This window comes from Salmo trutta, unplaced genomic scaffold (genome assembly GCF_901001165.1).
Source record: "Salmo trutta unplaced genomic scaffold, fSalTru1.1, whole genome shotgun sequence".
NCBI classification, from domain to species: Eukaryota; Metazoa; Chordata; class Actinopteri; order Salmoniformes; family Salmonidae; genus Salmo; species Salmo trutta.
The window spans coordinates 17,075-40,628 of NW_021822993.1; the positions used below are offsets into that span (position 1 = coordinate 17,075).

At 44.0% G+C, this 23,554-nt stretch overlaps 3 protein-coding genes across 4 annotated transcripts; 2 read left to right on the forward strand and 1 right to left on the reverse strand.

The window, feature by feature from the left end:
* Positions 1-1,443: 1,443 nt before the first annotated feature.
* Positions 1,444-8,587, reverse strand: LOC115187964 (synapse-associated protein 1). The gene is made up of 9 exons (XM_029747055.1): positions 8,238-8,587; positions 7,942-8,060; positions 7,711-7,777; positions 3,647-3,720; positions 3,348-3,487; positions 2,937-3,088; positions 2,706-2,767; positions 2,406-2,559; positions 1,444-1,998 (listed from the first exon to the last, which is right to left on the reverse strand). Exons 1-9 carry the CDS (start codon positions 8,443-8,445, stop codon positions 1,871-1,873), a joined length of 1,104 nt encoding a protein of 367 aa, XP_029602915.1. The 5' UTR covers positions 8,446-8,587; the 3' UTR covers positions 1,444-1,870.
* A 25-nt stretch (positions 8,588-8,612) lies between these two features.
* On the forward strand, positions 8,613-13,196 carry LOC115187965 (pyridoxal phosphate phosphatase PHOSPHO2-like). Of its 2 annotated transcripts, none has more exons than XM_029747056.1 (2): positions 8,613-8,799; positions 11,276-13,196. In XM_029747056.1, the coding sequence occupies exons 1-2, from the start codon at positions 8,653-8,655 to the stop codon at positions 12,020-12,022; spliced, it is 894 nt and encodes a 297-aa protein (XP_029602916.1). In that variant the 5' UTR covers positions 8,613-8,652; the 3' UTR covers positions 12,023-13,196. The 2 variants fall into 2 exon arrangements, with proteins under 2 accessions (XP_029602916.1, XP_029602917.1); XM_029747057.1 differs by lacking the exon at positions 8,613-8,799 and adding an exon at positions 9,858-10,008.
* Positions 13,197-13,298: 102 nt separating this feature from the next.
* LOC115187963 (kelch-like protein 23) lies at positions 13,299-20,366 on the forward strand. Its single transcript, XM_029747054.1, has 5 exons — positions 13,299-13,732; positions 17,266-17,472; positions 17,650-18,391; positions 18,580-18,732; positions 20,013-20,366. Exons 1-5 carry the CDS (start codon positions 13,343-13,345, stop codon positions 20,321-20,323), a joined length of 1,803 nt encoding a protein of 600 aa, XP_029602914.1. The 5' UTR covers positions 13,299-13,342; the 3' UTR covers positions 20,324-20,366.
* The last annotated feature ends 3,188 nt before the right edge of the window (positions 20,367-23,554 follow it).

Sequence of the window (23,554 nt, forward strand, 5' to 3'; positions counted from 1 at the left end):
GGTAGCATTGGCAGTAGTGGTAACTATAGTTATTAATATATTAATGAAACACTGGACCACAGTTCCCTCAACAATCAAGAAGGGATGGAATCCTTTAAGAAGATAGTTGAGGATTACCACGTGCTAGACCTAACAGCACCAACAGAAGATAGTTGAGGATTACCACGTGCTAGACCTAACAGCACCAACAGAAGATAGTTGAGGATTACCACGTGCTAGACCTAACAGCACCAACAGAAGATAGTTGAGGATTACCACGTGCTAGACCTAACAGCACCAACAGAAGATAGTTGAGGATTACCACGTGCTAGACCTAACAGCACCAACAGAAGGACTCGCCATATAAATCAGCACAGAAACTCCTCAATTCCCTTGATTTAGTTAACTACCTAGATAACCCGGACACCGAAGATAAAATAATTATCCGACTGTCCACAGGTGAAGGATGTAGCTTAAACAACCGCTGTTGCAGTTACACTCGTACGTTAGTTCAATCAATTTAGACACCCAAACAAGTAAACTTGCCACACAGTAGTGGCAATAAAACTAGCTACCTAACGTTGGCTAGTTTTGATATATTATTAGCAGGCACTAGCTAGCCAATGTGTTAGCTAATAACCTCCAAACAATTTAAAGTGACTTTAACTACCTAGATAATAGCTATACTGAAAGTAAAACATTGCGCCAAGTATCGGCTACGCTAAAGCTAATGGATGTAGCTAGCGAGCCACATATCTAAATAATATAGTTAGCATAGCTATAACGTTAGTCACAGTAACCTTTGGTACGCTAGCTAGCTTTGACACGAGCTAGCTGTAGGTTAGCTTGTTAGCTGAGTACAAATCCAACGTTGACATTCAACTCAACAAAAATGGTGCACTAAAGTGTTACTATCAAGTATTGATTTGATGTATGGATTATTGAACGTAGTATAGAAAGCAAATACCACCAAGCAATAATTAGCAAACTGTTTGGGTTTGGCAGGTGCGTGAGTCCACACTGTGCTAACTTATGCTATGCTAACAACCTGTCACTGGCAAACTATGCTATGGACTTCCTTAGTAAATAAAACATGTTTTAACACTTGGCGTTCTCTTTTGTTTGACTGTAACATGTTACAATCATTTAGAAATACAGACATCACTTTTGTAGGGTCAGTGAAACACAGAAAAGGGCGTAAAAGTACCACACTGTACCTGTTTGTTTTTACTGTTTAAATCGACCCTGTCTCTGGCATCGGAGTGTGTCGCTATGATGTGACGCAATATATAATGACGGGGAGGGGCTGCTTGACCCTATTGTCATGTTGCATAAACAAGACCAAAACAAAACCCTTCCCTATACAGCCCTTTAGATATTACAATCTGTCTGTATTTTTCATCAAGGAAAGACATTTAGACAATGGGAAAGAAGTATATTATTAGGGAAAAACTGAAGACAGGATTTGAGAAGCACAGAAACAAGTATTATTTGGATAGATGTACACATCCCAACTGTGAAGGAATTCCAGAAAAAGAAAAGAGCAGAAAAGAGAAAAAATAACAATATGCAATATGTCAGTTGCCTCCTCGCCCATAAACGTTCACAGCTAAAATGTCAGCCAGCCACTAAACTGTACAGACAGAAAATTTATATTATACAGTATTTCAACACCTGACCACCTCCAGATCAGAATATACCCCATAGATGTACCCATTCTAGTGTGCTGAAACAAACAGTTTATGGTTTGTATGCAGCGGTTCCCTTCATTTCTATACCATTCTATTTCTATGGTCTAGACTAGACTAGACACTGTCATGGTTTCTGATCCTTCATGGTGCTCTCTCATATCAGAGATACTAGACTGAAGCAAGATGGGTCGGTCATCACTCTACTCATCCGACTGAAGCATCTTCTCGATCTCTTTATCCCAGTTGTCATCTCTGTTGTCTGCCTCCGTCACTACCTCATACTCCTGTAACTCTGCCTGGAGTTCCTTCTCCCAGTCCGCTGTCTCCTCTGAACAAATAACAGCATTATGAGAACAATGCTACAGACTGAAGAGAAAAGAGCTAAACATGTCATTCACTCTCCTCTAATTCAACATCCAGCTCTACCACCTGAGCCATTATATTAAATCCAAGCCCTTTCCAGGTTCCAGTGAAATCAACCAATAGAACTCTGGAGTTCTTGCTGGTTGTTTGTTACTCTAGATATGATCTAATAGTTCTAGAACTGACCCCCTGGAGTTCTTGCTGGTTGTTTGTTACTCTAGATATGATCTAATAGTTCTAGAACTGACCCTCTGGAGTTCTTGCTGGTTGTTTGTTACTCTAGATATGATCTAATAGTTCTAGAACTGACCCTCTGGAGTTCTTGCTGGTTGTTTGTTACTCTAGATATGATCTAATAGTTCTAGAACTGACCCTCTGGAGTTGCAGCGTCCTCCTTCTTGTCCAGCACCAGCTGTTCCATCTCCTTCCTCAGGTCTTCATGGTCGATGTTACAGGAGTCAAAGGCATCGCTCACAAACTCGGAGACCCCAGGGCTGGTGGAGATCTCATTCTCCTCTTCCTCCTGCTGTTTAACAACATTAAAAGAGAATCCAGACCATTTCATACATTTGACTTGATATTTACACAGTATTTCAGTGGTCTATATATAGACATGTACAGAATTATTCAAAGGGACTGACTTTTCTTCAGAAAAACAAAACATTGACTCACCTCTCCACTCTTGGGAATGTCACTAATGGATACTGGAGGTGTTTTTGGTCTGATGGTATTTTCTGCATGATAACAATAACATGAAACAGAAGTTAGGCTATAAACTGTTGCTTGACAGTAGTTCACCAATTGCTCTGCTTTGCCCATAACACCAATGCAATGTTTTTAGTTAAGGACTTGTCAGGATCACACAAACTGAATTCCGACCAACCATAGAACAGAATAGAGTACCTGTGAGGCTGACACCCTCCGGGCTGATGGTCTTCTGCTCCTCTCTGTTGTCTACAGCCTGCTGCTGTGCTGCCAGGGCAGTGAGCTGGGCCGACTGCTTTATCAGAGACACACGGTAGAAGTAGTTCCTCCAGAACACATCCTCCTTCACTCTAAACATACAGAGCATTGAATATGTAAGTAACATACACATATACTTAAGCCTGATTGAGCGATAGCTCACCATTCTTTTTCACTTGAACGCAGCAATCTGGCTGGTTCTAAGAGGCTTCTCAATGGACAGGACTGGCATCAACCAACATCAGCCAACAGGCCAACTTTATGCCTGCAATCTCTATCTGTAAATAACTCTGGGTTGAAGTGCAGTAATGGATTTGTAATGCATTAGATTTGTAATGGCTGTCTGCTGACTGTTTGGGGACCAGGTCGAAGCGCATCCTGTTCAGTAGCTCATCTTCCTGCAGCATCACCATGGCGATAGGATACATCTGCTCAGAGTCGAACTGGAACTGAACTCCAGCTGGTGGATCTCTCAGGAAGTTCCTCCTGTCCTGGAATAACAGATCAATAAAGTTGTTGAATTTAAATCAAATTGAAAAAGGTACAATCAACACAATGCACTCTGACAGTGATGAGATCCAATTGGATGGAATCAAATCACAAACTCTAAGTGCACTATGTGGACAGACAATGTTAGAAATGCTACTAACAGCGGACAAAGCCAGGATCTGTTGCTGAATGGTCTCCTCCTCACTGTAGCCAACCCATGGTGGTACAGCTGTGTCTGGAAGGGAACAAGAACAAACCACTTTAATTCCACCATGGATGGATGGATAACTATGATCATGTTTACTGGTATATCATCTCAAGATAGCTAAACAGACTGGCAACCAGACTAACGTTCTACTCTGTCATGTATCACCAGTATCCCTGCACATTGATATGGTGCTGGTACTGGCCTGTAGAGTACATTCTCCTGTGGGTTTTATTTATTGTGTTACCTGACCTGACTTAGCATCTGTTCTGTTCTCTTTTTTTTTTTAAGAACCTATTCTGGATTTGTCACTTTTCTATTTACCTTGATATTGAATAGGCATTGTTGAGAAAGAGCTTGTAAGTAAGTATTTCACTTGACTGTTTACACCTGTTGTGTCCTGTGCTTATAGTTTAACAAAACGAATCATGAAAACTATTTAGTAAACTGAAATAAAGGAATTAGCCAACCCGTTAGAAAAACTAAAGCTATAGTGAAATGATACTTTAAATGGCTGTAGCCATACTGAGTGGTAAGGCTAAAGCAAATGACTGTAGACGAAAGTCGAGGAGTGAAGTCGGGGTAGGTGCATCTGCGACAGCCAAAAGTCAGACACTAATGTGGTTTTCCAACAACAAGGCATGTCGGCGCTAGTCGGATAATTTCCCCCCCAGAATGACTAACAAAAGTGATCCGCTCTAACGCGGCCACTGAAATGAGCACGACGCAAGACTGGTCTCACACCGTCACCCAGAGTATCTGCGCTTCACACCGCTACAACACGGTAGCTACGGGACCAAAACAGCAGACTTTTAACCTCGCTTCAACTCTCCTGGTTGTTGCGGAAATTGACCCACTACTACTGTTTACTTTGTGCATCTACGTCAGGGGTGTCAAACTCATTCCATGGAGGGTCTAGTGTCTGCAGGCTTTTGGTTTTTCCTTTCAATTAAGACCTAGACAACCAGGTGAGGGGAGTTTCTTACTAAATCAGTGACCATAATTCATCAATCAAGTACAAGAGCGAAAACCCGCAGACACTCGGCCCTCCATGTGATGAGTTGGATACATATGATCTACGTCAGGCATTCCCAAACGGGGTACACCAAATAAAAACGTGGTTCACATTTTTTTTTAAGTGTTTTGTTGAATTGAACATATTTGAACAGTGAATGTATCTTTTCCAACGGAGCTAAACATATTGGTTAAGTTTTTCTCGCCCGAGTAGCCTCGTTTCACTGCCCAAAATAAAATTAAACCATCTAGTGTTCCGCGAAATAACAACAATGTCAAATAATTAACATCCTATCACATTAACCGTTACTCTCTCGCAGGAATTCCACTAACCTCCGTATGTAGCTGCTGCTCATTCCGTTTGCTCGAAAATGGATAAATGGTTAAAAAAGGTAATGCCCGCGTCCATAGAGACACTACCATCAGTACTACACAAGTTGTTCTGCTTCCACGAGCACGTCCAATGCTAGCATCAGTAATTCTACATGTTGTTAGACCAGCTGGCATGGACACTGATAGTTGTGAATCTGATGCAGCTGAAGAGCTACTGCCCTTATCCAGGAAAGCACCGGACAGGGACGTTGGACCATCGAAGAGACGCAAATATGATAACTACATTGATTTGGGGTTTACTTATATTGGGAGTAGTGCCTTTCCTCAGCCAAAGTGTGTTATATGTGCAAAAGTACTATCTCACAACTCATTGAAACCTTCACTCTTGCGCAGACATTTAGAAACAAAACAAGCCAATTTGAAAAATAAGCCACGGGAGTTTTTTTGAGCGGGAATTAAGACGACTTTCGAGTAGTAAGACATGTATAAAAGCAACAGATACCATTAATAAGAAGGGGCTAGAAGCATCTTATATGGTGAGCTACCGAGTGGCTAGGACAGGCAAGCCCCTTACTATTGTGGAGGACTTAATTCTTCCTGCTGCCGTGGATATGTCTGGGACAATGCTGGGTGAAAAGGCCCAAAAAACTATACAGACAATGTCTTCATCAAACAACACTGTTTCACGCATCAGTGCCATGGCAGGAGATGTTTTGAAACAATTACTGCTTTGCATACAAGCCAGTGAATTCAATGTGTTACAGCTGGATGAGTCAACAGACGTGACGGGCCTGGCACAGCTCCTGGTATATGTCCGTTACGTTTATGGGGGGTCAATTAAGGAAGACATCCTCTTCTGCAAACCACTGGAAACCAGGACAACAGGAGAGGATATTTGTAAAGTACTGGACAGCTTTGTGACATCAAATGGACTTTGGTGGTCAAGATGTGTTGTCATCTGTACTGATGGCGCAAAAGCCATGTCAGGGAGACATAGTTGAGTGGTAACGCACGTCCACCGAGAGGCTCTTGCTGCCAAGGGAATGCCTGACAGCGTGAAAGATGTTTTGGACACTACAGTGAAAATGGTTAACTTTGTTAAAGCAGGCCCCTGAACTCTTGTATTTTCTGCAATATGCAATGATATGGGCAGCGACCATGTAACACTTTTACAACATACAGAAGTGCGCTAGTTATCAAGGGGCAAAGTATTGACACATTTTAATAGAGAGACGAGCTTAAAGTTTTCTTTACTGACCATAATTTTCACTTGTCTGACCGCTTGCATGATGACGAGTTTCTCACACGACTGGCCTATCTGGGTGATGTTTTTTCTCACCTGAATCTAGGATTACAGGGACTCTCTGCAACTATATTCAATGTGCGGGACAAAATTGAGGCTATGATTAAGAAGTTGGAGCTCTTCTCTGTCTGCATTAACAAGGACAAAACACAGGTCTTTCCATCATTGTATGATTTTTTTGTGTGCAAATGAACTCAAGCTTACGGGACAATGTAAAATGTGATATAGCGAAGCACCTGAGTTGGGTGTGCAATTACACAGGTACTTTCCTGAAACGGACGACACAAACAACTGGATTCGTTATCCCTTTCATGCCCTGCCTCCAGTCCACTTACCGATATCTGAACAAGAACGTCATCGAAATTGGAACAAGCGGTTCTGTGAAAATGTAATTTAATCAGAAGCCACTGCCAGATTTCTGGTTTGGGCTGCGCTCAGAGTATCCTGCCTTGGCAAATTGTGCTGTTATGCCCTTTGCAACCACGTACCTATGTGAGAGTGGATTCTCGGCCTTCACTAGCATGAAAACTAAATACTGGCACAGACTGTGTTGAAAATGGTTAAAAACTAAGGCTCTCTCCAATACAACCCAACATTGCAGAGTTATGTGCATCCTTTCAAGCACATCCTTCTCATTAACCTGTGGTGAGTTATTCACAATTTCGATGAACAAATAAGGTTTTATATGTGAGATGGTTAGATAAAGAGCAACATTATTATTATTATTATTATTATATTATTATTTGTGCCCTGGTCCTATAAGAGCTCTTTGTCACTTCCCACGAGTCGGATTGTGACAAACTCACTCACACCCATTCTTATGTTTAATAAATGTATAGTGTGTGTGTGGCAGGCTTACAATGATGGCAAAAAACAACATTTGAGAGTGTGCTGACCCTGGTGCTAGAGGGGGTACGCAGCTGGAGGTTGAATGTTTGAAGGGGTACGGGACTATACAAAGTTTGGGAACCACTGATCTACGTCATCTCGCTGAGTCCTCCTTTAAACCTATTACTGCCCTCCCAGTGGCAGGAAGTGACATCCTCAAAATCAAAACAACTATACAACACATAAAAAGGCTACAAGCCTCCCATGCATAGGCTACTGTCTGTCCCTAACACTAAAACTAAATAATATGAAAACATAAAACATTAACCTAATAAAAATGAAACAAGTGGATCTGAAAACTTAAACTAAACCGAATGTCAAATAAAAATCTGAAAATGAATAGAAATAGAAACTAATATAAAAACACTAAACAATAATAACCTTGCTGTGCACGTGACAAATGTTGATCTGAGGACACAGAGTACAAGGAGTGGAAGGTAAGCTAATCTCTAGTGGGTATGATGTTATGTCTCCACACTGACCTGATTTCTTAGCTTTCTTTTCTTGGACAAATTTGTCCTGTTCTTTTTTGAAGTCCCCCAAAATAGTCTGGAAAACAGAAACACAGGCATGTGATGTTACAAGACAGAAACCTCAAAGCTTCCAGAAATCAGCGGTTTTGAGCGAACACCAGAGAGGGTGTTGTATAGCAACCTACACTAAAACATCCTCCTTGTCAAACAGAATTCAGGAAAGTGGAGCATGCCATGCACCTTGTCAAAAATTCCATCTATGTTCCCTTCTTCCACGCTCTTCTTGATGGTGTGTGCAGTCTCTGCCACAGAGTTGGAGATCTTCTTGGTGGCATTGCTGGCAAAGTTGAATATTAAGCCTGTATATGTAACAAGGATATAAAATCTGGATCACTTTCTCAGCTTCAGATGGCATTGTTTGCCTGCCAAAACTTGAATGACAATGTATTGTTGTCTCTTAGGCCTACATAATCATTATTAGTCTGTTAACCACTTCCACATGAATATAAATGAAAACCATCTATAATGTTCCTTACCACCGAATCCTTTAGCTTGCTGAGAGATGAGTTGGACGGTGTCTCCGTCCTCCTGCCCCAGTTCTTCTGTTGCTGGAGGTTCGTGTTGTTTGTTTACTTCATTTTGGTCTTGAACAATTTTCTCCTCCACAGCAACGTCAGCCACTTCGCTCTCCTCTGTCGTCGAGGTGTTCTCTATACCCAGCCACGTTCCCCATCCTTTGAACATTTTCTCCGATGTCTTTCGGGTGTAGCTATGATAGAAAATCGATTGTAAACAAAGTGCTTAGAATTGTACCTTCATGGTTCTGTGTTTACGTCACCAGGAAGCAGTGCTATTCTTGTTCTTTTTTCCACAATAAATACAAAACGAGCGCATTACTGCCGCCTGCTGTTACATCTGGGAAATGTTAGGGATATTGTTACAAAACGAGAGATGCTATCAGATCAAATGTGGGATTCGAACAACAGTGTGTTATTTAAGAAGAAACAAAATGGACCGCTTTGCCAGAGAACTATCCAAGCTGTCCCACTGTTTTTTGTTGTTGTATTTTATTCACTACTTCTCATTCCACACCAACAGGTAACAGTGATGTCCATTTTTATTGGTTAGTTAGACAGTGATACGAAACAAATTAGGAAGTATTGGTGCGTTCAACAAAACGTGGAACTCAGAAAAAACGATGTCAAATCATGAAGTCAGTGATCTTCAGGTCGGGGCTTGATTTGTTCTGGAGTTCGCGGTTGTCTTGAACCAGAGATATTAAAGAAAGGAGGAGATAGGAATTCCATTGGTCAATGAATAGAATGTCAACCAATCGCGGTCAAGTTGTCCTACTGCGTCACACGGTTGCTGGGCTAATCGTCAGGGTATTAGTCGAGAAACGTACCTATTTTCCTCAAAAGTACGTAATATCATGATTCCAAAGCTATATGATTTTACAGAGAACAAGTTAATTATCTCACATCTTGGAAAATAGTTGCATGTTGTACTTCTTTTTGACGAAATTCCTGCTACTGTTGGGGTTTTGAGCTAGCGCCCAATTAACTCCCATTCACTCTTTGAAGGAGAACTCTCCTTGTCCCAGAATCACCCAGAATGCACCACGCGGCACATTGAGGACGCATGGGCAACGAACACATTGGGCGTTCATACGGTTTTTCCATATCCTCACGAGCGGCTCAATAAAATCGTCTTTATAATTAAACCAAGATAGACCACAGCCTGTCGTTTCAAACGGGAACAAATGACTCTAGTGGGCAGAACAAGCAAGCTGGTAGGCAGAGCCAAGCACGAGATAGACGTTCTATTATTACCATTAAGGAACGCCTACTCTGTCAAGTGCACTTCTGCAATAACTCAATTAGCCTTCGCACTCCTTCTAAACAACGCGATTTTTAAAACTTTGGCAAAGGGTAAAGTCTACAAAACTTTGTCCACTCTGTTCGTAACAGATTCTAGTTTTGGGAACAGAAAACTGTATTGAGATCAAATGTTTAGTCGATGAGAAAATGTGCAGAATCTCGGCCAAAATCCCTGGAGTTCCATCTTCTCCCACTGCTGGCCACTGGGCTTCCTCTCACTACCAATTTAGTAGTGAGAGGAAACGCCAAGCGGATGCTTCACATTTATACATCCGGAGGAATATCTGTCTCATTGTTCTGTGGCTCAATGGTTCCCAGTTCCCAGTTGTTTCGAACGCGGCATGTCTCAAGTGTGTGTTTAAGATCCAACCGGCGATGTTGCGCATCTAAATTTACATTTGTGTAAACGGTGTAACAACAGTGTGAGGTAAGATCCTAAGTGAATACACACATTAATAAATAGATTATTTGACAAGCAGTGTACTGTTTAGAACGATGTAAAAGGAGCTAGCTACTGTACTTGGTGTGTAATAGATTGACTGTTAGCTAGCCAGTTCCTAGCTAGTCAGCAGTCAGTCCAAAGAACACTCTGTCATTCAGTAGCTAGCTAGATAGATACTGCTTGGTCACTAGCCTTTTTCACTTCCTGTTCAGTGTCTGTCTGCCTGCCCCCTCCCCAGTGGTGGGAAAAGTACCCAATTGTCATACTTTAGTAAAAGTAAAGATACCTTAATAGAAAATGACTCAATTAAAAGTGAAAGTCACCCAGTAAAATACCACTTGAGTAAAGGTCTGAAACTATTTGGTTTAAAATATACTTAAGTATCAAAAGTAAATGGAATTTCTAAAATATCCTTAACTATTAAAAGTATAAATCATTTCAAATTCCTTATAACCGAAAGGTTGCAAGATCGAATCCCCGAGCTGACAAGGTACAAATCTGTCGTTCTGCCCCTGAACAAGGCACTGTTCCTAGGCCGTCATTGAAAATAAGAATTTGTTCTTAACTGACTTGCCTAGTTAAATAAAGGTAAAAAAAAAATACTAAGCAAAGCAGACAACACCGTTAAAAATATATATATATTATTTAGTGAGTCCACCAGATCAGAGGCAGTAGGAATGACCAGGGATGTTCTCTTGATAAGTGTGTGAATTGGACCATTTCCTGTCAAAATGTAATGAGTACTTTTGGGTGTCAGGCAAAATGTATGGAGTAAAAAGTACATTATTTTCTTTAGGAATGTGGTGAAGTAAATGTAAATGTTACCAAAAATATAAATAGTAAAGTAAAGTACAGATACCCCAAAAAATGACTTAAGTAGTACTTTAAAGTATTTTACTAAAGTACTTTACACCACTGCCTCTCCCTGTCTCTCCTAGCTCTGTCTCTCTCCCCCTCTCACCCCTCTCTCTCTCTCTCTCTCTCTCTCTTTCTCTCTGTGTCTGGCTGCCTGTCCGTGTCTCTCCTAGCTCTGTCTCTCTCACCCCTCTCTCTCTCTCTCTCCCCCTCTCACCCCTCTCTCTCTCTCTCTCTCTCTCTCTCTCTCTCTCTCTCTCTCTCTCTCTCCCCCTCTCACCCCTCTCTCTCTCTCTCTCTCTCCCTCTCACCCCTCTCTCTCTCTCTCTCTCTCTCTCTCTGTCTGGCTGCCTGTCCGTGTCTCTTCTAACAAACCTATTCCACCACTGTTTTGCAGCAGAGGAGAATCATCATGAAGACTCTGCTGGTGTTTGACTTCGACCACACCTTGGTGGATGACAACAGCGACACCTGGGTCATTCAGTGTATCCCGGACCAATGCCTGCCAGACCTGGTCAAGAACTCCTACCAGAAGGGACGCTGGACAGAGTACATGGGCAGAGTCATGTCCTATATAGGAGATCAGGACATCAGCCCCGATACAATCCGAAGTGTGATGGAGACAATACCGTTTACAGATGGAATGATTGAACTGTTGACGTTCATTGTGAGTAACAAGAACGACATTGACTGCATCATTATCTCAGATTCAAACACAGTGTTCATCGACTGGATACTGCAAGTGGCTGGGGTTCAAGCCGCGGTCGACCAAGTCTTCACCAACCCGGCTACGTTTGACAAGCGTGGATACATGGAGATAGAATGCTACCATTCTCACCAGTGTAGCCAGTGCCCTGTCAATCTGTGTAAGAGGAAGGTGCTGGTTGATTTCCTAGCAGGGCAGTTGAAGGGAGGGGTAGACTATCAGAGAACCTTCTATGTAGGGGACGGAGGGAACGACCTTTGCCCTTCCAACAGTCTAAGGGAAGGAGATGTGGTGTTCCCTAGAAAGGGTTACACCTTGGAGAGGCTGCTCTCTAGGCAGAGTGCACAACAAGGAGAGGGTTCATCGAACCCAAGAGTCATAGGATGGACAAGCGGAAGAGAGATCCTGATGGAACTGAAAGCATGTGTTCCCCTGTAGGGATAGGGTACAGCTCTGTCTCATACTAAAATAAGTGTACTTGCAACGATAAAAACTGTACCAAATGCTTGGGAGGGAAGGATTGTGTCTTTGTCCTGGTTTGAAAAGTTTTTGAAGATCATATTTTAAATCTGTGGGACTGTATCACATCACTCTCTCAGGTTCAGATGCAAATGAATGTACATCTTTGTGCTTGTTTTTGTCTTTAGCAAATGTAGAGAGATACAGAACCCACTAGACAGAAAAGGAAAAAACCAATCACACCTGTAAATTACATGTTATAACTGTTTAGAATGAAATATATATTCTAGGATGTACAGTCAATAAAATACATTGGCATCACTTTTTACTAGGGCACTATCTATGTGAAAAATGTATCACCAGTCCAGTGTATTAACAGTCCAGTGTATTACCAGTGCAATTATTTGTTGTCTCTACTAGGCTCTATTCTGAGTGTTATTATATAAATTGACGGTTTCTGCTTCAGCAGTGCGGTTTCGTGGACCGTGACCCCGTCACCCTGCCTCCCAAGATACCCCTCTGTCTGTCCCTTGTTTTGTCAATACGCTGATAGTAGGACGAGGCGCGGTGAATGTGATTGGTCGAACGCTGCTATTTGCGGCTGGTAAGATTTTCTGCGGCGGAGACGCTCTGTCACATCAGCTGAGCGCCGGCCGCGTCAACCTAAATAGATAACGAAACCAAATAGCGGAATGTCCGTTTTTTTCTAAAGGACTGTCCGGGGTTTATTAGATTGGTTGGTTAACAAGGGAATTGCGTATAAATAAGGATCTACAACAGATGGCGTGTGATGCCTTTTGACTCGCTCTAAACACAGAGAATGCTTTAACAACAGGATAGTAAACCATGTCGAGCAGGTAAATGTGTGGCTATTGTTCAGTGAGCTGTGTTAAGGATCTTCACTCGGGACTATTTAGATTGAATAGTATTCTGTCAAGTGTATGTAGGCCTATGTGAATGCATTACATTGTGTTTAAATAAGACTAATAGATGACATGATCAGATACTCCCTGGATCCATTGTAAATCCATGTATGTTTACTATCTGTGCTCAGTTAATGTTTTTTTGCAAGGTGTTGCTGCTTACAGTATTGCACAATGTTCATTATGCAATGATTTATGTTTTAGCAATAAACCCAAGTTGATTCTATCAAGCTTCATTCATTGAAATGTCATGTTGAAACTAATTCCCATTGCGGTTTCCATTCTACAGACCATAGCCTGTCTTAACGTCAGTATAACCAGATGTGTAAAGGGACAGGGAAGTCAAACGTCATATGTCCTGTATTACTGATGTATAATGCATGGATGGGCCAAGTCAATGCCATACATTTTTAAAGGGTACATTAAGATATTTCATGTCTCGTGTTTCAGGAACACAATGTCATCTAAGGGACAGGAGACGCCGGAGTCCTTCTACACCTATGATTTCTGTGACCTAACCCATCCCACGGAGGTTCTAGAAGCCCTCAGAGAATACTACACAGAAGGCTTGTTCACTGACATAGCTCTACAGTGCTCTACAGGGGAGGTCTTCCACTGCCATAAAGTGGCTCTATGCTCCCGTAGTTCCTACTTCAGAGCCATGTTCACAGCAGATATGAGAGAGAGGTCCCACAGTGTCATCAGACTACCTGGGGTAGATGTGGAGGTGCTGACGACTCTGGTGGACTATGTATACACCTCCAAGGTAGTCTACACCTCTGAGACCATTTATGAGTGACTGTGTCCATTATATGAATGTAGTAGTCTAATATTAAAACATTTAATGTATTTTTTAAAATTTTTATTTAACCTTTATTTAGCTAGGCAAGTCAGTTAAGAACAAATTCTTATTTATAATGACGGCCTACCAAAAGGCAAAATCGTCTATGATTGCTTATGGTGTCTCAAAACTCATTTAGTTATCTTCAGTGTTGTTTTTACTTTGTATCATGTTTTATAGCATGTTTTGTAGCATGCTTTAATATTCAGATGTTCACATATAACTTCTTACTGCAGTGGGCTAAATCAGGGGCATACAGAGTGTTTCTTGGTAGTCTTAAACAAATCTACTTTGTAACAAAAGTATCCACCTCACACACATGGTTATGGGTTTAACATAAGAAGACACCTGTATCATGTCAGATATAGAGTTGAAATGTATTACATTTTGATTTTGCATCCCAATATTATACTTTATATACATTACAGAAGACTGAAATTTAACAAAACTGTTTGACATAGAAACACGAGATTTTCGTCTGTTAAAAAAAGGAATAATCTTTATCAATGATGAAATGATGAAACATATGAATAACATTCCACCCACGAGGCCAAAGAGGACACGTTTGGTCATTGACTGCAGCAAAGGGCTACATAATACCCTAGATGATCAAAAGTATGTGGACACCCGCTCGTCCAACATCTCATTCCTAAATCATGGGCATTAATATGGAGTTGGTCCCCCCTTTGCATTAGTGAGGTTGGGCACGGATGTTGGGCGGTTAGGCCTGGTTCGCAGTCGGCGTTCCAATTCATCCCAAAGGTGTTCGATGGGGTTGAGGTCAGGGCTCTGTGCAAGCCAGTCAAGTTTTTCCACATTTATCTCGACAAACCATTTCTGTATGGACCTTGCTTTGTGCATGAGGGCATTGTCATAATGAAACAGAAAAGGGCCTTCCCCAAAACTGTTGCCAAAAAACTTGGTAGCACATAATCGTCTAGAATGTCATTGTATGCTGTAGCGTTAAGATTTCCCGTCACTGGAACTAAGGTGCCAGAACCATGAAAAACAGCCCCAGACCATTATTCCTCCTCCACCAAACAGCTGGCACTGTGCATTGGGGCAGTTGGCGTTCTCTTGGCATCCGCCGAACCCAGATTCGTCCATTGGACTGCCAGGTGGTGAAGTGTAATTCATCACTCCAGAAAACGCGTTTCCAATAATCCAGAGTCCAATGTTGGCGAGCTTTACACCACTCCAGCCGACGCTTGGCATTGCGCATGGTGATCTTAGGCTGCTCGACCATGGAAACCCATTTCATGAAGCTCCTGACGAACAGTTCTTCTGCTGACGTTGCTTTCAGAGGCAGTTTCAGAGGCAGAGTGTTGCAACCGAGGACAGACAATCTTTACGATGTTTAGGACTCGCCGGTCCCATTCTGTGAGCTTGTATGGCCTACCACTTCCCGGCTGAGCCGTTGTTGCTCCTAGACGTTTACACTTCACAATAACAGCACTTACAGTTGACCGGGGAAGAAATTTGACAAACTGACTTGTTGGAAAGGTGGCATCCTATGACGGTGCCATGTTGAAAGTCACTGAGCTCTTCAAGTAAGGCCATTCAACTGCCAATGTTTGTCTATGGAAATTGCATGGCTGTGTGCTCGATTTTGTACACCCGTCAGCAACGGGTGTGGCTGAAATAGCCGAATCCACTAATTTGAAGGGGTGTTCACATACTTTCTATGTGCAGTTGAAGTCAGAAGTTTACATACACCTTAGCCAAATACATTTAAACTCAGTTGTTCACAATTCCTGACATTTAATCCTAGTAAAAATGCTCTGTCTTAGGTCAGTTAGGATCACCACTTTATTTTAAGAATGTGAAATGTCAGAATAATAGTAGAGAGAATGATTTATTTCAGCTTTTATTTCTTTCATCACATTCCCAGTGGGTCAGAAGTTTACATACACTCAATTAGTATTTGGTAGCATTGCCTTTAAATTGTTTAACTTGGGTCAAACGTTTCGGGTAGCCTTCCACAAACTTCCCACAATAAGTTGGGTGAATTTTGGCCCATTCCTCCTGACAGAGCTGGTGTAACTGAGTCAGGTTTGTAGGCCTCCTTGCTTGCACACACTTTTTCAGTTCTGCCCACAAATTTTCTATAGAATTGAGGTCAGGGCTTTGTGATGGCCACCCAATACCTTGACTTTGTTGTCCTTAAGCCATTTTGCCACAACTTTGGAAGTATGCTTTGTGTCATTGTCCATTTGGAAGACCCATTTGCGACCAAACTTTAACTTCCTGACTGAGGTCTTGAGATGTTGCTTCAATATATTCACATAATTTTCCTCCCTCATGATGCCATCTATTTTGTGAAGTGCACCAGTCCCACCTGCAGCAAAGCACCCCCACAACATGATGCTGCCACCACCGCGCTTCATGGTTGGGATGGTGTTCTTCGGCTTGCAAGCTTCCCCTTTTTTCCTCCAAACATAACGAAAGTCATTATGGCCAAACAGCTCTATTTTTGTTTGATCAGACCAGAGGACATTTCTCCAAAAAGTATGATCTTTGTCCCTATGTGCAGTTAGTAGTCTGGCTTTTTTTATGGCGGTTTTGGAGCAGTGGCTTCTTCTTTGCTGAGCGGCGTTTCAGTTTATGTCGATATAGGACTCGTTTTACTGTGGAAATAGATACTTTTGCACCTGTTTCCCCCAGCATCTTTACAAGGTCCTTTGCTGTTATTCTGGGATTGATTTGCACTTTTCGCACCAAAGTACGTTCATCTCTAGGAGACAGAATGCGTCTCCTTCCTGAGCGGTATGACGGCAGCGTGGTCCCATGGTGTTTATACTTGCGTACTATTGTTTGTACAGATGAACGTGGTACCTTCAGGCGTTTGGAAATTGCTCCCAATGATGAACCAGACGTGTGGAGGTCTCCAATGTTTTTCTGAGGTCTTGGCTGATTTCTTTTGATTTTCCCATGATGTCAAGCAATGAGGCACTGAGTTTGAAGGTAGGGCTTGAAATACATCCACAGGTACAACTCCAATTGACTCAAATGATGTCAATTAGCCTATCAGAAGCTTCTAAAGCCATGACATAATTTTATGGCATTTTCCAAGCTGTTCAAAGGCACAGTCAACATAGTGTATGCAAACTTCTGACCCACTGGAATTGTGATACAGTGAATTATAAGTGAAAAAGTCTGTCTGTAAACAATTGTTGGAAAATGACTTGTGTCATGCACAAAGTAGATGTCCTGACCGACTTGCCAAAACTATAGTCTGTTAACAAGACATTTGTGGAGTGGTTGAAAAACAAGTTTTAACGACTCCAACCTAAGTGTATGTAAACTTCTGACTTCAACTGTATAGTGTATGTTATTTCCTGCATCCCAAATGGCAACCAATTCCCATACAGTGAAATAGGGGCCCTACTGGCGCTGGTCAAAAGTAGTGCAGAATAGAGTGCTTTTTGGGACGCAACTCTAAACTCTCTCCCTCCCAGGTCTCCATTACCCAGTGGAATGTAGAGTCTCTGCTGGAGGCTGCAGACCTGCTGCAGTTCGGAGCCGTGAAAACGGCCTGTGAGAACTTCCTGATTCGTTTCCTCGACGTCGACAACTGTCTGGGCATGCTCAGTTTCGCCCAGCTCCATGTGTGTCTGTCCCTGGAGAAGGAGGCACGCAGGGTGCTGCTCTGCCGCTTCCACGAGGTATAGGTTCAGGTTCAGGTTTTGGATTATTCCTACACCGTGGTACATATACAGAAACACACAACAAATATGATGTAATTCAATATATATATAAAAACTCAGCAGATATGTATTCTACTAAATCAATAGATGGGTTTATTAAATGTCTTTAGTGATTTGAGAGTGTCGTTTTCTCAGGTGGTGAGAGAGGAGGAGTTCCAAGAGCTGGGGGTGGAGAAGGTGAGGAGCCTCCTGCAGGAGGAGAACCTGGCGGAGGTGTTGAAAGAGGCGGTGCTGGTGGAGGGGGTGGTGAGGTGGCTGGCCCACGATACTCTTGCCCGCAGGGGACACTTCCAGGAGCTTCTTCACTCCGCCCACTTAGACCTGAAGGAAGAGTACCTCAGGACTGCCTTGGAGCTTCATAGAGAGTGTCTGGAGACTGCTGCTGAAGACATCCACTCTCTATTTGTCCAAGCTCTGAAAACTGCTTTTAATATCAGTAAAAGCCCTTCGGGACACTGCAGAAGGAGCAGGAGACTGACCTCCAGGATGTTTGTGATAGGAGGGTACCACTGGCACCCTCTGTCTGAGGTCCAGACCTGGGACCCGGTCACGGACCAGTGGCAGCAGGGGGAGGATATGCCAGACCACACCAGGGAGAGTTATGGAGTTACCCTCCTGGGCTCCAACATCTACATTAGCGGCGGCTACAGGACAGACACTACAGAGGCTCTAGATACAGTGTGGGTTTACAGCAGTGATACTGATAAGTGGACACAGGGGCAGCCCATGCTGACAGCGAGGTACTACCACTGTTCTGTGGCTCTGCATGGGTGTGTCTACGTCATAGGAGGGTACAGAGGAGGGGCGCCCATGGGGGAAACGGAATTCTATGACCCCCTGAAAAGGAAGTGGATTCCCGTAGTTAATATGGTACAAGGTAGGTTGGTCTATGAAGGTTTGGAATAGGACACAGTTGTGTAACTTGACAGATTATTTTTTGTTGTAAGTTTTGTCATATAGTAAATGTATTTGTTTCATGGGAGTTTCATGGTAGTTTTAAGGTTGGAAGCCTTTTAGTGACAATTCCTTCCTTCCTTCCTTCCTTCCTTCCTTCTCTTGTCACAGGTGTGGGGAACGCTACGGCCTGTGTTCTGAGAGACACAATATATGTGGCAGGCGGTCACTATGGTTACAAGGGAAGCTGCACCTATGATAAGATTCAGACCTACAGGGCAGACGTCAATGAATGGAGCATAACAACGACCTGTCCTCATCCAGGTACCACAACACACCTCAGTTATATCAGCCCTGGTTCTATAGAGCTACAGAGAGATACACTCTGTTATATCAGCCCTGGTTCTATAGAGCTACAGAGAGATCAACTCTGTTATATCAGCCCTGGTTCTATAGAGCTACAGAGAGATAAACTCTGTTATATCAGCCCTGGTTCTATAGAGCTACAGAGAGATCAACTCTGTTATATCAGCCCTGGTTCTATAGAGCTACAGAGAGATAAACTCTGTTATATCAGCCCTGGTTCTATAGAGCTACAGAGAGATACACTCTGTTATATCAGCCCTGGTTCTATAGAGCTACAGAGAGATACACTCTGTTATATCAGCCCTGGTTCTATAGAGCTACAGAGAGATCAACTCTGTTATATCAGCCCTGGTTCTATAGAGCTACAGAGAGATACACTCTGTTATATCAGCCCTGGTTCTATAGAGCTACAGAGAGATAAACTCTGTTATATCAGCCCTGGTTCTATAGAGCTACAGAGAGATAAACTCTGTTATATCAGCCCTGGTTCTATAGAGCTACAGAGAGATCAACTCTGTTATATCAGCCCTGGTTCTATAGAGCTACAGAGAGATAAACTCTGTTATATCAGCCCTGGTTCTATAGAGCTACAGAGAGATAAACTCTGTTATATCAGCCCTGGTTCTATAGAGCTACAGAGAGATCAACTCTGTTATATCAGCCCTGGTTCTATAGAGCTACAGAGAGATAAACTCTGTTATATCAGCCCTGGTTCTATAGAGCTACAGAGAGATCAACTCTGTTATATCAGCCCTGGTTCTATAGAGCTACAGAGAGATCAACTCTGTTATATCAGCCCTGGTTCTATAGAGCTACAGAGAGATAAACTCTGTTATATCAGCCCTGGTTCTATAGAGCTACAGAGAGATACACTCTGTTATATCAGCCCTGGTTCTATAGAGCTACAGAGAGAAAATGGGACAGTGCATTAAAATCCAAAGGTTCTGGTGCGGCTCAACCACATGAGGAACTCCGTTAATAACTAACTTACCCCAGGCTTGAAGGAATTATGAAAAACAAATAGTTATGTTGTAGTGCAGCATTCAAACTAGACAAAAATATGAATGCAGAGAAGTCTACTCTCTTGAAGCAAAAGTGAAATCATAGGATGCAAACACCATGTAAAGTGATGCACATAAGTAGTAGTCATCCTTCCTGTATTTGAGCAAAGATCATTTATTTGACCTCTGTGCATCAGAACAAAATCCATGAAAGAATCTGTCTTGACCGTCCCTTAGAGTACGGCCTGTGCCTGGTGTCACTGCCCCCCAAGCTGTACCTGGTGGGTGGTCAGACCACCATCACAGACTGTTACGAACCGGACAGAGATGAGTGGAGCCAGCTGGCCAGGACCAAGGAGAGGAGGATGGAGTGTGGCGCCGTGGCCATGAACGGGTCCCTGTACGTCACCGGGGGCTACTCCTACTCCAAGGGTACCTACCTGCAGAGTGTGGAGAGGTACGACCCCGAACAGGACACCTGGGAGATCGTGGGGAATTTACCTGGAGCGGCACGGTCACATGGATGTGTCTGTGTTTACGGTGTTTAGAGAGAGAGAGAGAGAGAGAGAGAGAGAGAGAGACGGAGAGAGAGAGAGAGAGAGAGAGAGAGAGAGAGAGAGAGAGAGAGAGAGAGAGAGACGGAGAGAGAGAGAGAGAGAGAGAGAGAGAGAGAGAGAGAGAGAGAGAGAGAGAGAGACTGGGTGCGTTCCAGGTTGTCAGTAATGCAGTTGTGGATGTGTGTGTGTGTGTGTGTGTGTGTGTGTGTGTGTGTGTGTGTGTGTGTGTGTGTGTGTGTGTGTGTGTGTGTGTGTGTGTGTGTGTGTGTGTGTTTATAGTGTTTAGAGGCAGAGTGGGGGGTCTTTATTGCTGTTGTACTGCACATCTCAGAAAATAGTTTTCGTAAACTATATATTGTATTACTGTTGTTTAACACTTAACCAGGCGTTGTGAGATCCTGTGACTGCCTTTGAGACAACCTGGAACGTGTCCTTTGTTACGGCTCCATTCAGAGGACATTTTCAGACAACTGATGGCATCTGATCTACCTCATCCTGTTATCCTGCTATAGACACGGGAATATTTATTGTGTCCGATGAAGAGATTTTTGTGCGTGGAATGTTCCCCTATGCTGGAAGTGGGGGCCTGAGTGAAAAGGTTTAGGAACCCCTGAATTAGATAAGTAACGGTGTTGTTTACAATGATTTGTTTTATACATTGTATTGTAAAACTTCAGATTGTGACGTAACCATTTTGAATGGCAGCAGCTGACACACATTGCAAAGCACCACTAGGGGATTTATACTAAAAGATTTCTTAATATTTATTTACTTTATTTGAACAGGAAAAAAGAGGAGTTGATACCATACAAATGAATGTACAACTTTGCATAGTTTTCTTTCTTTTAAATATAATTTTAAAAGAATCACCGGCAGTAGCCTTTCCTGCAGGAAAACGACCAAATCGACCTCTAGTGGCCTCATGGGTGGAATGTTATTAAGGTTTTTCATAATTGTATAATTAATAAACCTTTTTGTGGGGTGGGAGGTGCAGAAAATCAGTTTTTCTATGTCAAACGACTTTGTTATATTTCAGTCTTCTGTGATGTATATAAATTATAATATTGGGATGAAACCTCAAAATGTAATACATTTCAACTCTATATCTGACATGGTACAGGTGTCTTCTTATGTTAAGCCCATAACCATGTGTGTACTTTTGAAGAACAGAAACTCAACTACATTGAGAAGAACAACATAGGCAGGTCAAGAAACACTCTGTGGAAGGTAAAAGGTTAAAACAAATTTGGAAAAGATAATTAAATTGAATGAGTCATCATTTCCATAGTGTCTGTAAAGTAATTGCTGTTCACACCAACTCCACTGGGTAAAAACTGGTTGAATCAACGTTGTTGCCATGTCATTTCCACAACAAAAATGGAATGTGATGACGTTGAATCAACGTGAAAAACTGGATTTGCAAAAAGTCATCAATGTAAGGGAATTTTGTCTTTTGTTCACCCAAGTTTTAACCTAAATCCGATGACAGGGTGACATTTTTTGTTGAATTCACGTTGAAATCACGTTAGTTGACAACTCAACCAAATGTAAATCAAAACTAGACGTTGAACTGGTGTCTGTGCCCAGTGGGACATTTGTGGTTCTGGTGAGTTCCGACAGAGTAGACCATTACATCCTGACTATACAGGAGAAACGTGTGAAAATACCTCTCATAGTCCCAGTGAGCGTTCCCAGCTGTCCCCCAGTACCACCTCCCAGTGAGCGCTCCCAGCTGTCCCCCAGTACCACCTCCTAGTGAGCGCTCCCAGCTGTCCCCCAGTACCACCTCCCAGTGAGCGCTCCCAGCTGTCCCCCAGTACCACCTCCCAGTGAGCGCTCCCAGCTGTCCCCCAGTACCACCTCCTAGTGAGCGCTCCCAGCTGTCCCCCAGTACCACCTCCTAGTGAGCGCTCCCAGCTGTCCCCCAGTACCACCTCCCAGTGAGCGCTCCCAGCTGTCCCCCAGTACCACCTCCCAGTGAGCGCTCCCAGCTGTCCCCAGTACCACCTCCCAGTGAGCGCTCCCAGCTGTCCCCCAGTACCACCTCCTAGTGAGCGCTCCCAGCTGTCCCCCAGTACCACCTCCTAGTGAGTGCTCCCAGCTGTCCCCCAGTACCACCTCCCAGTGAGCGCTCCCAGCTGTCCCCCAGTACCACCTCTTAGTGAGCGCTCCCAGCTGTCCCCCAGTACCACCTCCTAGTGAGCGCTCCCAGCTGTCCCCCAGTACCACCTCCTAGTGAGCGCTCCCAGCTGTCCCCCAGTACCACCTCCCAGTGAGCGCTCCCAGCTGTCCCCCAGTACCACCTCCCAGTGAGCGCTCCCAGCTGTCCCCCAGTACCACCTCCCAGTGAGCGCTCCCAGCTGTCCCCCAGTACCACCTCCCAGTGAGCGCTCCCAGCTGTCCGCCAGTACCACCTCCCAGTGAGCGCTCCCAGCTGTCCCCCAGTACCACCTCCCAGTGAGCGCTCCCAGCTGTCCCCCAGTACCACCTCCCAGTGAGCGCTCCCAGCTGTCCCCCAGTACCACCTCCCAGTGAGCGCTCCCAGCTGTCCCCCAGTACCACCTCCTAGTGAGCGCTCCCAGCTGTCTGCCAGTACCACCTCCCAGTGAGCGCTCCCAGCTGTCTGCCAGTACCACCTCCTAGTGAGCGCTCCCAGCTGTCCCCCAGTACCACCTCCCAGCGAGCGCTCCCAGCTGTCCCCCAGTACCACCTCCTAGTGAGCGCTCCCAGCTGTCTGCCAGTACCACCTCCCAGTGAGCGCTCCCAGCTGTTTGCCAGTACCACCTCCCAGTGAGCGCTCCCAGCTGTCCCCCAGTACCACCTCCCAGTGAGCGCTCCCAGCTGTCTGCCAGTACCACCTCCCAGTGAGCGCTCCCAGCTGTCTGCCAGTACCACCTCCCAGTGAGCGCTCCCAGCTGTCCCCCAGTACCACCTCCTAGTGAGCGCTCCCAGCTGTCCCCCAGTACCACCTCCCAGTGAGCGCTCCCAGCTGTCCCCCAGTACCACCTCCTAGTGAGTGCTCCCAGCTGTCCCACAGTACCACCTCCCAGTGAGCGCTCCCAGCTGTCCCCCAGTACCACCTCCTAGTGAGCGCTCCCAGCTGTCCCCCAGTACCACCTCCCAGTGAGCGCTCCCAGCTGTCCCCCAGTACCACCTCCTAGTGAGCGCTCCCAGCTGTCCCACAGTACCACCTCCCAGTGAGCGCTCCCAGCTGTCCCCCAG